Genomic DNA, 17,365 nt, shown 5'->3' with positions numbered 1-17,365 from the left:
GTTTTGTTTGGAGAAGAGAAGGCTGAGAGGAGTTTTGATAGAGGTATTCAAAATCGTCAAGGCTCTGGACAAAGTGGATGGGGAGAAACTGTCCCCACTCTTGAAAAGATTGCAAATGAGAGCGAATAGATTTTAAAGAAATTGGCAAAAGCAACAAAGTTGACCCAGGGAAAACCTTTTTCACACAGTTGGTGGTTAAGTGCTGGAATGCATTGCCTGTATGTGTGGTGGAGGCAGATCCGATAGATGCATTCCAAGGGGAATTAGTTTTTTTTTATCTGAAAGGAAGATTATGCAGGATAAGGCTGGGGAATTGCACTCGATGAGCCAGAGAGCAAAGAGTCAGCTGACTGGCTTCCTACTGCACTGTAATAATTCTGTGATTCTATTTGTCTAGCTAGATTTGCAATTAGACCATTCAATTTTAAATGTAAGGAATGTGCTTGCAGTTTTGGTTTATATGTGATAGTTAAGTTAATTTTAAAGGAATTGTTGATTACTTTTTTTGCATTTCATTAAATTCAATGCAAGAGAATCAGTGAAACTAATCAGCATTATATACAAGGGTTAACTTAAAACATTTGTCTGCTGCCAGCTCAATATGACTTTGCGCATGTACAATGGTCCACATAGATGTCACTCTGCTGCACCCAACTGGTCCTGCACCAATGTGTCAGATTTCCTTCAAATGGAAATCCGTTTATTCAATAAAAAAACAAATATTACTCTGGCCCTTCAGTAAAAGCATCTCAATTAGTTATGCAGCTCAAGGGAGGAAAAACGAGAGAGGAAGAACTGAGAGACAGAGTCAGTTAGGACCATGCAACACAGAGAGAGATAAGGTATTGGTTCCAGAAAACTTTGTAAAGTCTGCTATTACTTTTACTGTATCAAAGACAAAAACAATATTAAAAGGTACTGATCTTGCACTCGGGGTGGGGTTAGCAAGAAGTGATTAACAAGTCCCATGTTTAACCCTCATTTGCCTGTTGTAACCCCAGCAGATTTAAGGTTGAAATATTTTAAGCCTGAAGTCATGGTTAGATAAACTGTCGAACTGTGCTTGTATATCAAATACAGACAATTTAAAAACTACTGAAATGGAAGTACAAAGCACTGTGGAAGCAGGTGTTCCATAAAAGTTTATAAGTCTGCATTGTTAAACAGGGATGGGGTGGATCTGGAGAATGAGACAGCACTCAAAGTATTCCTCTGAAGGCTACTTTCCCTTAATATGTTCAGTAGGATTCATCTTGCCTTTATAGCTTTTACCTTCAACAAGAAAATAACTTGAAATAAATAAAATTTTGAACTGTTTCCAGCAATGTTTGCCCTTTGATCATACTTGAAAAAAGAATGGCCTGGAATTTTCTGAATGCATGCACCAAAACAACAGCATTTTTAATGCAAATATTAGAATTTTCTTAATCTTTTGTTACCACCAAGTGAAACTTGCACTTAAATCCTGCAATTCTCATTAACGTAGCTCCACCACTGTGCAACAAAAAATGGGGAACAGGAGTTTCCTGCATTTATGCCAGTTCTAAATACAGCTTGTATTTCAGGCATTTTTGTTTTATTTTCTTCAGTGAGATGTACACTTTTTTCATGATCTTGCATTACATTTTTACAGCCTCCGAATAAGTTTAATTAAAAATTGAAAAACTTCCATGCTTGCATTTTCTTTAAACAAATATGGTTAATATATGTAAGAGATGATTTGGTGGCTTCAAACCTTCAATTTGGTTTTCATACTTATAACAATGAATATCCTGCAAGTTCAAACTTTTCCTCGGGCCCTGATTTCCACCCGTTTTATGTTGGTTTTTAGGTTATAGCATATGCTACTAGATTTCCAGTAAATAACATAAGTTGCCTGGAGCAAGGTTGGTGTAAATTTTTGCTTACCATTTATATCATTTACAACATTTGAGGAAATTCCAGGCCAGTTAGAACTAAAGACTTGATTGTATTTAGATTTGTTGGGATATAGGCCGAACAGGACTGAACTTTGTAGCTTCCAAGTTTCAGTAATTTAGCAGAGTGAACAAAGTGGGTTTAGAGATTTGGTAGTATGTTTAAGGGAATTCCTGCTTTGGGGAAGTAAAATAACTCGTCTAAAGGTGACTCCTTTAAGAAAGATGCACATGACTTGCATCAATGTTATGTTATACCATCTGATCTTAACATCCCTCCTCTATTCTGTTCTAGTCTCATCAGCTCCAGGTCGGGTATAGCTGGCTGTTTGTAGGTGGAGGTAATCTGAAACTTCATATTAACGCTTCTGAGAAATGTGCAGGACAATGTAGCTCCTTTTTAGTCCTCCTTGGAGAAGGAGATATTGGTAGGTAATCAGCTTTACTTTTTGTGCTCTTTTATTGTTCATATTCTGTATCACAGGACAAATTATCTTAAATTCTTCCAGTTCACAAGCTACAGGCAGAAAATAGGGTAACATGTGTAAGACACCATTTTATTTTAAATCATTCTGTTCTAGTCTGTTTATGATTCTTTAGCTGTAAGTAATGCTAACAGAGATAACAATATGCTCTCATGTACCTTTGCACCTCAGAACTCAGTAGAGGTGCAGCTTGTATGCAGTGATTTCTGCCTTCCCTGGTCTATAGACTGTACTGATCCAGATTGCACCAGAGGGGGTATGGAGTGCTACTGTGGCAGATCTCAGGGGCTTAGCACAGTTGGAGAAACAGATGGCTGAGAATTGCCTGTATGAAAACTATTTTCCTGCCTAAATATTTTATATTTCACCAATGGGCCCAAGCACAGCTGCACTTGGAGTGAGTTGCAAAAGGCCTAGCCAGTTTTTGTCTCGGACCTCTCCACACCGATGTCTAAATACTGGGTATCTGGGCTTTGCAGTTAGCCATATATCCAACATTCAAAACGTGCAAGTGGCAGATGCGGCAAAGGTGGGGTTTCCGTCTTGTGGCACCCACTGAGCATGGATCTAATGAGATCTGTGGGTGTAGCTGTTACAGATGAGATCAAATAGCAGAAATCTACCAAAAAATCAGCAGGGGGCAGTAGAATGCCAAGACCACAGAATCCTACACTATGAGTAGCTGAAATGACCAGATCATTGAAAGAAATGATTAACTCCCAGTCTGCTTCACTGGTCTATTCATAAGCATTTACTGTTGAGGCGAAAAATTAAAAACCATTAATATAAAATAGATGGGTGAGTCTTAGTGAGCTGATTCTGCTTTTGTCATACTTACCATTTATTGTTATAAGAGCTAGAAAGAAACACAAAATTGTCAAGCAAAATTCTTTTCAGCTATATTTTTAATGTTACAATCTTGTGCATATTACCCTCTGTCTCAATTCTTCCACAATAAATGGCCTTTGACCTGTTTCATTAAATCAGCAACATTACATCTTCACACCAAATACCGTGTGAATTGTTTTTATGTTAAAGACAGATTTTTTTTTTGCCTTCAGTGTGGTTTTAAAGCAATGACAGCATTGAGATGTGAAATGGCTTTTTCTTTGACAGAGAATCATTTCATTTCAAATAACAGATTGTACCATCTTTGTTGTTTACACTCAAGAAAAATGGAAGCTGTATACAATAGCAAGTATCCCAGGAAGGTGTACAGATACATCTTGAGATGTATTTGAATTATTTGCAGTTATGCCAGTCTTCATTGTCCTATATGATGTTGGCTGCTGGCACTCCTAAGCACACCAATCCAAACAGAAGGCATTGCCATGTAAATATAATTTTTCTTCCATTAAGTAATTTTCTTTCTTGCTGCTGTTGGATATATACACTTTGGTTCAAACCACCACAGTAGGTTTGCCTTAACTTGTGTGCAAATTACTGAAATGATTGTATACTTGGGTATAATTTCCAATGCAGAAATAGTCAGTTAATATGTTTTTAGCTCCGTGTAAGCCTCCACCTTTCTTTTGATTCATTTGCACCCAATGAGCATTTCTTTTTCTTCTCGCATGTATTCCTCCTTGAATGCATCTAAGTTATTTGCATCAATTAGACCATATTCCACATCCTATCACCTGAATAAAGCTCTGAAGAAGAGTCATAGTTTGAAATATTATCTTTCTTTGTCCATGATTGTTGCCAGACCTCTGCGCACTTCCAGCACATTCAAATTTCTAACATCCACAGTATTTTGCATTTATAACGCTGAGTAGAGTTGTTTGTAATAAATGTTATAATTAATTGCAACTATTTGATTTTCATAAAATACAGTTTATGCGAATTCACATTATTGGCGGATGACCATTTTACCAGCTGGAGAGCAAACAGTCATTACTTGTGTTGGATCCATCTAACTGAGGATGCTCAGTGTTGCCAGATGAATGTATCGGTTATGTGCAAATATTCATTATTTATCCATATTAAAACTTGTTATTTGATTGCATGTCTGTGGACATATTTACATTCCAAAATGTGGTTTAAATTGTACCATTAGACTACACATTGACTAACATATGTTGGCAGTACTGCACAACAATTCAGTGTAATTTGCAAAACATTGCCTTCTGAATAAGTTTGATGTGGCTTTTCTGAATTCCAGGTAATCTTCACTTTCTTTTGATCATTCTTTGTCTGCATCTAATGCATATGTTAGTTCAGAAAATGTTAAATGTTTTGCAAATGAAAGCTATATAAATTTGACCTTTTGATTGTTTACTGTCTCTGTAAACTAATGATGCAAGATAAATTATCATTGATGTTTTCAGGGAGAAATGACTACTAATTACCAATTTCATTTAGTCTATGGACAAAAGATAATCATTGAAAAGAATGAGCTGAAGAGTATAAGAATTCTGGGGAATAGGTGAAAACTATTCTCAAAATAAAATAATGGTAGAGTACTAAATGTATTGTTTAAAGCATGGTTTATCTATTTGTTTTTTTAATTAAGTTATGTGACTTAAATGTTCGTACTTGTGTATGAAATATGGTGGCTTGGAAAACTGGCAATAATTTTAATATGGCCTCACCATGTACATAGTTTCAAACTTTGTAAAATTTTGCTTTGTATATATACATATAAACATACATATATATATATATATATATATATATATATAAAAATATATTTGTATATGTGTAAAGATAAGGAATCCTTGAAATATGTTGCCTTTGATTTTTTTGATAAAAATTGAATCAAAAAGTAAATGTTATATTTAATGTTTAAGTAGCTTAGTGTTTTGTTCAAATTAAAAAAAATCCAAGTGTGATTCTAGCCTCTCTTTTTCTGCATTGCAGAGGAAATGTTTGAAATTTCCTTAATAGCTATGTACAAATAATCTGAATGTGATGAAAACACTGCACCAGCTGAGAACTCCTGTTAAAGATGTATATGATACAATCATACATGCAGCGGTCTGCACATATTTCCAATTGATATTACATAACATCAAAATAGCAAGCAGAGAAATTATTCACGTATGTACGCATAGAACAGGCAGCAGGTCACTGTGTTTTAAGTTGTGAAGGATCATGAGAAGCCTGATCCAGTAAAGGAGCAGAAATCAGCATGTTCTTTAGGAGTGGATACAATATCAATAAGAGGCATCATGACAGATACGTGAATAGGCAGGGAATAGAGGGATACAGACCATGTGGAGACAAAAGGTCATTAGAAAGTCTTGGTGGGCCTGAGGGCCTGTTTCTGTGCAGTAGTGTTCTTTGTTCTGATTCATGATAGCATTTTTAAGATGATGTGAATGAACTTTAACTTTTTTTGTTGTTTATTTCACAACCTTTTTTCAAGCAGGTGAGTGAGGGAATTAAATGGATATTCAAAAAGTGCATTAATTCAGTTTGTGGCGGCTAATACTTGTGTTATTGGCCTTTCATAAATGCTTCTGGAATAGAAAGTTTTGTAACTGTTATTGATTAAGTTGGTGGTTAGTCAATAGGACATATGGTTTTGGTGTTCGATAAATCGTGATATTTTTACACAATGGGCATTTTCTCACCACTACAAAGGCTTCTGAGGTGCAAAATTCTCTGGACCAATTGCCACCATTTTAATTATGTAAATAGATGGTGCTATACATTTAAAAGTAAAACAACTTCAAAATGGATTTTATTTTCAGCTTTGAAGTTGTTAAAATATTAGATTAACTGTTTTATTTGATGAATGGTTGTACCTGAATTGTTAGCTTTTCTGTTCTCTCCATGGATGCGATGTGACCTAATGTCTGGTTTGTTTTAAATTGGTTTTCATTGGATCAGATGCTGCACTTCTCAGCTGGATCAAGATGGAACAATAGTAGACATTTGGCAGATAGAGATTGATTCACACTGATCTTTGTTTACCGTTGAACCCTTGAGAGTTCATAGCACTGTGCCAAAGACACAGCTTCTCTCTCCACGGGTGGGGTTGGCTTGTCTCATCAGCCTACTCACTTCCCAGCTCTCAGCTAACCTTGGCAACAATCACACTAAATCATGCACAATGCACAATCAGCAGTCCGGACTAATCAGTGTTGACCACCTTATGTGATGTGCTTAACCAATGAATGTAACTGGGAGTTCTCTGGAGTAATGAATAATAATACTGTGCAAGAACAATAGACAGGCAGAGAGACTGGAAGAGGGACATCTTGTGGAAAGAAGATTGGCAACATCTTGACTATAAGTCTGAGGGAGAAAGAGGGTGAACAAAACTGAAAAGTTGGTGTACATTTTGAATGAACTCCTAATAGACACTTATGATTTACCACGAGATGCCAGTGAATTCTTGAACCTAATCCTATATAAACCTATAGTTGTGTTGCAGCTAAATGGGTTTTCAGGATAACCAGATAATACATAGTGTGATTTCAGAATATTTGGCATGTACCAGTTATAGGCATCGGGGATTTGTGAAATCCAAGGAGTGTTTGTCAACTGTGATATCAGTATAAAGAAAAAGCCATAATGGAGTGAGTCAGGGTTCGCATCTGTAGCTGTTACAGTTAATTTTCCAAATATCCATCCTTTTGGTGACTCAACTGTGACTCTGAGTTTAGGTCCAACTCAAATTTTACATAAAATTAATTTGAACAAATTCAATCAATTCGTTATTGGGGATAAACTTACTCCCCCTTATTTGGCAATATAATGCAATCTCATCAAGGCATGCTGTCATACTGGTCAAGTTTTCTGAGGCTGGAATCTCATTGTTGGTCATGGTGAATGGAAGCTGTACAATGCAACAGCTGACCTTACAAGTATTTGAGGATAACAATGGGTGACTGAAATTTAAAGCATTTCATTTCCCAGCTTGATGAGCAGGAGATTCACATGGTGACAAAATTAACTATCAACTTGAAAGTGCCCAAAAAGCTTCCAATATGGCCTTTTGGATTTCCAGTATGGCCTTTAGGATGGATTTTCCTTGCTGATCTGGTTTAAATAATGGGCCTTTAGAACTTTTGAGTTCTTGAAATCACTTATTGTGATATACATTTCAAACTCTGGCATGGTGTACTTTAAGTTACCATTGTGTGTTATGGATTTTTGCGGTACTCTTAAACCACTGCATCTGTGTTATGTTGGTGGTTCATAACTTCTTTCTCTGGGTGTTCTTTGGGTTCTAACTTTTCTACATAGTTCCTTCTTCATGATCAGTAACCTCTTCTAATCATAGAGAGAGATCTCAATTTTTGATATTGGATCAGCCACATTGAACATCTTTCCCAATTTTCCACTCCAATGAGGTCAATAAAATAGGAGATTAGGAAAGTATCATTTAGTATCACCAGAAATTAATATTACCCCCATTATCTGCACCCAGTCTTTTGCCACACTGAGTTTTGCATTCAATTACTTTTGTAAGTTGCCTGCTTGGAGCACAGAATCTCTATTATTTACAATGCAATGACTGAATCTCTATTGTTTGATCCTTGTCTAAACATGAACACCTTGGATGTTTCAATTTATCAAGAACATAATTTCTTTAGATCTCTTTCAGGACTAATCAACGACAACCAACTCAACTTGAGTTTTACTGAATAGTTTGGCCTCATCATGTCATCTAACCTCAAATATAACATCATAACTCTTCTAATGCATTCTAAATGTTTTGTCTTTATTGTCAATTTTTTTCTGATCTACACCTGTAGACTATAAACCTTAAATTTTTATCCATTAATTGAATACTGCTCGCATCTTGTGAATACTCTCGAACATGGTGATGCAAAAAAAGGTAATGGTGGTGATGCCTCTCTAACTTTCAACATTTCCCTCAATTACAACCTTCATCATAACAATGCTACTCAGGCTTTTTTTATTTTTCCTAAGCTGCAAACATACTGCTCTGCATACCTCCTATGTCCTCACTTTTTAAGTCATGATTATCATGGCTAAACTGAATTTTGGTAAGAGTCCAACTTCAATCAGCACAAAGGTGCTGGGAATATGAATACAACAAACGTTGGGTTAAATTAAATTTTAAGCATTTTTTTCAAAATTAAAAGCATACAGCACTGGAAATACAAGGCAGTCTTGTCACTTTCTGGAATGAATATGAGTAATGCCGCAAGAGCTTTGGATCTGAATTCTGGTGAAGGGTGTTGTAGAAAGTAAACATCCCGAATGCTGATGGGTCTGTTGACTATTTCTGCAACTTTGTTTTTTTTCTGTCAGGTTAGCAGGATTTGCAGGTCTTTTCTCCTCTTGGATCTTTGAATATTTACCATTTAAAGTCTCTCAGTTAGCTCAAAACTTGTTTATGTTCATTATGGCATTAGTGAAAATCATTAGCTAACTCATAAGTTTAAAAATATAGACCTTATAGATAATATTTTAAAGTAAACAGAACTGGGCTGTTAACGCGCAAGTAAGTGCGGCATGCAGGAATGGGACGGCAGTAGTTATGGGGGATTTCAATCTGCATATTGATTGGTCGACCCGTGTTGGACGCGGTGGGCTCGAGGAGGAGTTCTTGGAATGCTGCCGGGATAATTTCCTTGAACAGTGTGTGTTGGAGCCGACGAGGGAGCGAGCTATCTTGGATCTGGTGCTATGTAATGAGGCGGGTAGAATTAGGGACCTTGCAGTGAAGGATCCTCTTGGAGAGAGTGATCATTGTATGGTGGAGTTTCTGTTGCAGATGGAGGAGGAGAAAGTGGGTTCCTGGACACGCGTCCTTTGTTTGAATAGAGGGGAGTATGGTGGGATGAGAGAAGAATTGGCGAATGTGGACTGGGGAGCGCGTTGGAAGGTAGGTCTGCTGAGGAGCAGTGGAGGATCTTTAAGGAGATCTTTCTTGGTGCTCAGCAGAAATTTATTCCGATGGTCAAAAAGGACCGTAGGAGGAGAGGTAATAAGCCGTGGATAACGAAGGAGGTGAAGGAAAGTGTTAAATTAAAAGCGGAGGAATTTAGAGTAGCTAAGAGTAGTGGGCGAGAAGAGGATTGGGAAAGGTTTAAATGTCAACAAAGATTGACAAAGAAGTTGATAAAGGAGGGTAGGAGAAACTATGAAGCTGGGCTAGCACTTAATATAAAAAAGGATAGCAAGAGTTTTTATAAATATATAAAAAGGAAGAGGCTGGCTAGGGTGAACGTTGGTCCTTTAGAGGATGAGAAAGGGGACCTAGTGGTAGGGGATGGGGATATGGCTAAGCTCTTGAATAACTTTTTTGTTTCTTTCTTCACGGAGGAGGACGTGAATAATTTGCCGGGTGTTAGCGATGGAAAGGTGGTAGGACTGGAAGGTCTTAATGGCATTACTGTTACTAGAGAGGCGGTGCTCGACAGACTGGAGGGGCTGATTGTGGACAAGTCCCCAGGACCAGATGGAATGCATCTGAGGGTTCTGAAAGAAATGGCGGAGGTTATAGCTTGGTGGTTATTTTCCAGACGTCGCTGGATTCCGGGAAAGTGCCGGAAGATTGGAAAACGGCTAATGTTACGCCGTTGTTTAAGAAGGGTGCCAGGCAAAAGGCGGGGAATTATAGGCCGGTTAGTTTAACGTCTGTGGTAGGTAAAATGTTAGAATCTGTCATTAAGGAGGAAATTGCGAGGCATCTTGAAGGGAATTGCTTGATAGAGCAGACGCAACACAGTTTCATTAAAGGGAAGTCGTGTCTGACGAATTTACTGGAGTTCTATGAGGATGTGTCTAGGGCAGTGGATAGAGGAGAGCCGGTGGATGTGGTCTTTCTGGATTTTCAGAAGGCGTTTGACAAGGTACCTCACAAGAGGTTATTGCAGAAGGTCAGGGGACATGGAGTTGGGGGTAGGGTGTTAGCATGGATAGAGGATTGGTTGTCAAATAGGAGGCAGAGAGTGGGGGTCAATGGTTGCTATTCGGATTGGCGGTTGGTGACTAGTGGAGTGCCCCAGGGGTCGGTGCTGGGGCCTCAGCTATTTACCATTTATATAGACGATCTGGAGGAGGGAACCGAGTGTAGGGTGTCGAAATTTGCTGATGACACCAAGATTGGGGGAACGGCAAATTGTGCGGAGGGTGTGGAGAGTCTGCAGAAGGATCTAGATAGGCTGGGCGAATGGGCCAGGAAATGGCAAATGGAATTTAATGTTGGCAAGTGTGAGGTGGTCCACTTTGGTAGAAATAATGGTAGGAAGGACTATTACTTACGTGGCGAAAAACTGCAGCAGGCAACGGTGCAGAGGGACCTCGGGGTCCTTGTGCATGAGTCGCAAAAACCCAGCTTGCAGGTGCAGCGGGTTGTCAGGAAGGCGAATGGGATGCTGGCCTTCATAGCGAGGGGGATTGAATATAAAAGTAGGGAGGTCTTGCTGCAGCTGTATAGGGCATTGGTGAGGCCGCAGCTGGAGTACTGTGCAGTTTTGGGCGCCGCGCCTGCGCAAAGATATTTTGGCCTTGGAGGGAGTGCAGAGGAGGTTTACTAGGCTGATACCGGAGTTGAGGGGGTTGAGCTATGAGGAGAGGCTGAATAAACTAGGCTTGTACTCGTTAGAGTTTAGAAGAATGAGGGGAGATCTCGTTGAGACGTATAAGATGATGAATGGGATGGATAGGATAGAGGTGGAGAGACTCTTCCCGCTCAAAAAAGACAGTAGGACTAGGGGGCACAGCCTCAAGATAAAGGGGGAGCGGTTTAGAACGGAGTTGAGGAGGAACTTCTTCACTCAAAGGGTGGTGAATCTCTGGAATTCTCTGCCCGTTGAAGTGGTGGAGGCTGCCTCGCTAAATATTTTTAAGAAGCGGGTTGATGGGTTTTTGATAAGAGAGGGGATTAAGGGTTATGGGGAGAGGGCGGGAAAGTGGAACTGAGCCACGACAGATCAGCCATGATCTTATTGAATGGCGGGGCAGGCTCGAAGGGCTGGATGGCCTACTCCTGCTCCTATTTCTTATGTTCTTATAAATCCTAGAGTTTTTAACGTGAAATCTTGTGCAGGTATTATGAATGTTCTTTACTCATTCCCATGGGTGCCATTGAAATGCAGATTTTGTCAAAGTTCAGATTCTGCCTGTTTATAGGTTAGAGCCAAAATGTGTGAAATTTGGGATAATAAAAATGATTGTAACAGGTACATTGGAGAAATAGATTGGAAAGGGAAAAGTAGACAAGATAGTGATGTCTGCTATCACATTTTTGACAGGTATTTAGTTAATCACATCTACACTCTTTTGATATTTATCTTAGTACTTGTTTTGGGGTAGGATCACTTGTGGTGAGCTTTGTATCAGTGTGTTTGTCTGACTGTTGCACTGTTTACTTGAGCAGTGCTATTTGGAATAGAACAAGTTGAAAGAAAACAATCATACAACTTTTTCATTTAATAATTCAACAGATTACTGAGTAATATTTGCATTTGCGTTCCAGGTGCCTTGTTGAAATGTGATCCGTTCAGTTATAGTGCTTCCTGTTTGATCAAAGTGTATTAAAAATTGACCTGGTTGCGTATTTTGTACAAGAACCAACGCAAATTTTGTGCATGTAAATGAGCTAAAGAAATTGCCCTTGAGCTGGATGTCATTTGCCTTTATAGTGACTGAGGAGACCAGAAGCAAAAATATTTTAAACTTTGAAAAATTAATTAAATTCAGAATGGAGTATATTACTTTGAAGTGCAATTAAGGGTAAGCAGCAATGCCCCACAACCTGTGAAAAAATATAAATGAACATAAAGTGGACACAGGGGAAGATTATTCAAATGTAATTCTATCTAAAACTAATCTATTTTTGTAATGCACGATTAAATAAGTTTTTTTAAAAACTTCAATAGTAATGCACATTGTGATAATCTTTGTTAGCTGAAAATTTATTTTCCAGAATTAACCATCCAAGGACTCCTGAAATTCTCTCTCTTTGCTGCTAAGGGTGGTACCTGAAATAAAGTAATTTTATGGATTGTTGGGTATGATAGGTGACCTGCAAACTGCTCGTAAGCCAAGGCTACACTGCATGCATGAGACTGACATTGAGTATTAGTGAAATTTTATTGCCACGGATTCCCTTAGATTTTATAGCATGAAGAATAGACTAGCTTGTAAGTAGTGCAGTGTTTATTGTGATTATGTTAAGTGATTTTCGAGATGCCTGAGGGGTACAATTTTGTATTGGATAATGAATAGGAATCTCTACACTTTACGTTTTGGTATTAGTCTTATTAAATGCACAAAAAAGCACATAGTGCTAGACAAGGAAGAGCAATGAGTGTGGGATCTTTCTGTGCACTGCTTAGATGGCTTTTTTTGTTGAGATTACATTGACTGCACTTCTCATTGGATGTGAAATGCTTTGAGCCATACTTAGGAAAAGTTGCAATATAATTTTTTTCTCTAAGAATGTTTTTCACTCATTCTGTTCATTGTACAAGAAGCAGCTGTGCTTTGGATTCATGTCCACAAGGGTGGAGATGGAAACAGCTGGTTATTTTGCTTGTAACTCTCATTTATCTGTGAATCATAATTTGGATCACCTCTTGGTGAATGATAATGCTTATTATGCCATAATTCAACAACTCAAACTTTGCATAGATTTTGGACTGTAACTCTCAAAAACAAACAGCTGAGAATACTTAATAAGAAACAATAGCAGTCCAAGAAAATATTCACTCTCTGGGTTACTCTGGAACATTGCATAAACTTGGGAACAGTGACAATTAATTTACTTTGAAGTGGTTAGTATTTAGGGTGGAGCTCCATCTATGGCATTAACAAATTCTTTGTTTTCTATCTTAGTAACCATTGTGACTAGGAAAACAGAAAATGCTGAACATATACAGCAGGGCAGTCAGCTTCTGTAAAAAAAAAGCTATGAGATTTTGGATAGATATTCCCTCAGCAGATTCATATAAATTACAGTATTGAAACGTCTTTCAGTCCAACTAATCCACGTCAGTGTTTTCCTTCATTCACAAATGCAATCTTATTTTGCGTGTTGATATTTCTGCCTCAACAACTAACTGGAAATGCCTTTTGGAAGTGTAGGTGCATCAACCTAAAAATTTGGATGGGAATGCAAAGGAGCATAGGGCATGGTCCTTGCAATGAAATGATGCCTGAGATACTTCCCAGTATTGGACTCCAGGCATTACTCCCACAAAGTGGACAGGCTGTGGAGCAGTGGTGTCCAATCTTTTTAAGCGCAAGGCACTTTCAACATCAATATGCAGCATGAGATCTATTCTTAAAAATTTGGCTTTACTAAAAAACCCCCAAAATTGTGACACCGTTGCTTGCACACTGTGAAGTCTGGGTCATTGTTTGTGATGGCTAGTCTCATACAGTCGATCAGATGGGCACCTGTGAGATAAGTGCAACTTGATGATTTTCATCTGGGGCAAAAATGCCACCTTGCAGAGGTATGTGGAACCAAAGAAGGTCTTCCCTTGAGCGTGCACAATGTCAACATACTTCTCTCTGTTGACAAGTCCCCAAAAGTCTTTGTCTCTTGATCTAGCTTTAATCTCTGTCATTTTGCATGGTGATTATTTCCATGACCAGTTTGCTTTGTTCAAACACTGCTGAAATGTTGCAGTCAGTTTGCCAATATCCATTTGAAGAAAAGGATTTATTACAAACATAAGAATTTGTTCCATCTGATTTCTGAAATCATGTGTTGGATTCATTTTATAATTTGTTCAGGTGGTCACAGAATTTGTTTGGATGGAACCCTTTCTGTTTGACCTACTGGGTTTTGGATGTGTTGGAGTAAGTTTATTCTTTAACTGGGAGGACCAGTGGCCCAGTTTCAGTTTGAACATGTTCATTGCACTGATCATGTGTGACAAGTTTCTGTTCCTCCCCTGCAATTCATAATTCAGCTGATTCAATGTTGCACTTGTGTCTGTAAGAAATGCCAAGTCCAGCAATCATCTGACAGTTCACTGTACACTTCACTTTTTGATTTAACAAAGGTGACAATTCAAGGAACAAATCTAAAAATCTCTGGAGGACTTTTTCTCAACCACCTTCTATCTGCATGAAGGATTAGTTCACTGTAGGTGGCATCAAGCTTATCAAGTAACGATGTGAACAAGCGATGTTACAGAACTGTGGCATGAATTGTTAGTCTTGATAACTACCATTACATGAGAAGTCAATAACCTAGTTCACTAACACTTGTTGGTGGATAACACAGTGGGAATTGACAAAGGAGGGACATTTCTGTGAAGTGCAACAAAGCCTGTATTGATGGTGCACCATCAGTTGTGTTTGAAACCAGTTTCTTGATTGGTATGTTTTTCTCAGTCACATACCTTTTTAAATTTGTTGTAGACATCCTTGCCTCTTGTCCTTTCTTTGAGTACCAAAAGAATGAGGAAGTCCTTTTCGTTGCATCTTTGTTTTCATTTGCATGGTCAATCAGCTGTGCTGTATCTGTCATAGCTACTGAGCCATCAAACTGCAGTGGGAAACATAGTCTGATAAGTCCTGGACAACCATTTGTCTCGAGACATCCTTGGACAACCATTTGTCTCGAGACATCCTTGGACAACAACAGCCTACTGACCAAAGCAGCATGCTCTTGATGGCTGTCATTTCATCTTTGTTTTTAAAATCTTTGAACAAGGTTTCGGCAGCCCCCTTGATAACTTTGCCATTGTTGAACAGTGCCTTATGTTTTGCCAGCAGGTGACTAATGTGAAAATATGCCTCTTTGCTAGTCTTGCCTTCCGCCACAAGTTTTGAGAAGAGTGACTGCTGAGCTTGCAATATTCCCTTTAAACCACCCCACTTCCCCTCTTACCCACCCCCACCAACTTTCTTTGTTCGAATGGCATTGTTAAAAGGGAAATTTTCATTAAATTTAGCATGCATTGGCTTGTGATGCTGTTCCAAATTAACTCTTCTACTCTGTTGACAAATGTTGCCTTGACATTCCTAAAAAGAAATTAACTTTTCCATTACTGGAGGGAATGGTAGGGTTTTGTCCTTTTGGAGGTCCCTGGCTCCTTGTTAATCTTTTGCTTTTGTCCAGCTTAATCCATGTGTTGGTATATGTGATTCAACAGTTAATGAGCTGATTCAGTCGTCATCGCGATAAGCTCGAGTTCTGCACATTTCTGGCATGGTTCCGGAATCAATGAGCTAATTTGCTTGTCATCCCAGGCTCCCTGTATTTTTGGCAGCCATTGACAATCAACTCTGAGACTCTGGGATTGACCTATCAATCGGATTGACTATTTGGAGACCTCTGCTGTTAAGTATAAGGGCTGGAATTTAGTGGCATTGTGTATGGATTTGAGAGTAGTTGGAGTTCTGAAAAGGTGGGGAAATTGACCAGATTGAACAACCAACTTCAACCTGTTGAATTCTGCATTTCATTCCAGTGCAGTGGGCTGTGTGCAATACAAGCCGCCCTTTCCCAAGGAGACTGCAGTTTCACATGGGTTAAGTGTTACAGTTATGTTAGTAAGATGTTTGCAATTTGAGAGTCCATAGGTTTTCTTGGTTCAAGGAACTTGCAAATAAAAGCAAGAGCAATTTATGATGTTGAAAACATAATGAAGAAATTTTTCAGAAAGTAGTTATACCTCACAGCTGAGCAAGTAAATCACAATATTATGCTGAGGAGTTAATGTCACAGGAGTTAATATTGGTTGCTGTGACAGCTTTAGAGATTTCCACCTGATTTCCACCTTGGAGCTCTGATACAATCAGATTGACAGAAGTGCCATTTATGTTGTTTTACTTTGAATCTCAGATAAAACATTTTTCTTGGTGCTGATATCAAATTGGCATGAGTGTTGTACTTAATTTTGTCACCAATTAACTTTGGGAGACCATCTCCCAAAAGCCAAGCACAACAAGTCTCCACTGAGATCCAGCACCATCCCTTCAGCAACTGTCAATTGTAAGTAGGCAGGAAAACCATCTCTGGCTCACTGCCTGTCCCCCCCCACCCCCCACACATTCTGCATTTTTTTCTCCTGCAATGAAGCTTAGAAGATACTCTTGATTTATAGTATTGGCATGTGCCAAATGGATGAAAGCAGTTGTGGTTGACTGAGGCAAAAGTATGACAAGTATGTAAATGAGGATTTCTGTGTATGGAACAGATGGGAATGTGAGGAGGTACATAGAGGGAAAGGGATGAGTGTAACTGCAAGTATGTTGCTGTGACAAATGATGTGTAGGAGTAAGCTTGAGAAAGCAGAGTGAGTTGTTTGTGTAATTTTTTTTATTCATTCATGGGATGTGGGTGTCACTGGCTAGGCCATCCTTAATTACCCATGAGAAGGTAGTGGTAAGCCATCCTCGTGAACTGCTGTCACTCATATGTTGGTAGAAGACCTCCACATGCTGTTAAGCAATTCCAGGATTTTGACCCAGTAACACTGAAGGAACAGCGAGCAATATTGTCCCTAGTCAGGATGATGTGTGACTTGGAGGAGAACTGTGTCTTCAAGATGGTCAAAGTTGTAATCCAAGGAACCTTGGTGACTTGCTGCAGTGCTTCTTGTAGATGGTGCACATTGTTGCCACTATGTGCCTGTTGAGGAAGACTTGAATGTTGAAGGTGTTGGATGGGTTGTCAATCAAGCAGGCTTCTTTGACCTGGATGGTGTCAATATATTCAGCAGGATGTAGTTGAATGTGCCACTGTCCTCCTACAATTCTGCTTAGGCCACTTAATCCATGTAGGTCATATTGGCATCGAGTTTGAGTGTGACCCAATATCTTTGCTGACGTCACGATTAACTAACCAATCACAGCTTCTTGGTTTCACTGGTAGGTTATTTCACTGTTTCCTTACAAGACCTCACATCTGCAGAGGCGTCATTTAAAAAAAATGAGGTGCAGCCTTTGATGTGTACTCCATTCATACCAGTGGTTAACACTGCTGCCTCATGGTGCCAGGGAACCAGGTTCGATTTCCAGCTTGGGTCACTGTCTGCGTGGAACCTACAAGTTCTCCCTGTGTCTGTG

At 38.9% G+C, this 17,365-nt stretch overlaps 1 protein-coding gene across 1 annotated transcript in view; it reads left to right on the top strand.

Moving 5' to 3' along the window:
* c22h6orf89 (chromosome 22 C6orf89 homolog) overlaps positions 1-5,079 on the top strand; it is a 28,833-nt gene extending 23,754 nt beyond the window's left edge. Inside the window, exons 6-7 of the mRNA XM_080209787.1 lie at positions 2,212-2,344; positions 4,238-5,079. Of these exons, the coding sequence (XP_080065913.1) occupies positions 2,212-2,344; positions 4,238-4,320 (216 nt within the window). The 3' untranslated portion in view covers positions 4,321-5,079. The remainder of the gene's footprint in view (positions 1-2,211; positions 2,345-4,237) is intronic.
* The last annotated feature ends 12,286 nt before the right edge of the window (positions 5,080-17,365 follow it).

This window comes from Carcharhinus amblyrhynchos, chromosome 22, assembly GCF_965287045.1.
Source record: "Carcharhinus amblyrhynchos chromosome 22, sCarAmb.v2.hapA, whole genome shotgun sequence".
Taxonomy (NCBI): Eukaryota; Metazoa; Chordata; class Chondrichthyes; order Carcharhiniformes; family Carcharhinidae; genus Carcharhinus; species Carcharhinus amblyrhynchos.
This window is presented reverse-complemented; position numbering and strand designations above follow the sequence as displayed.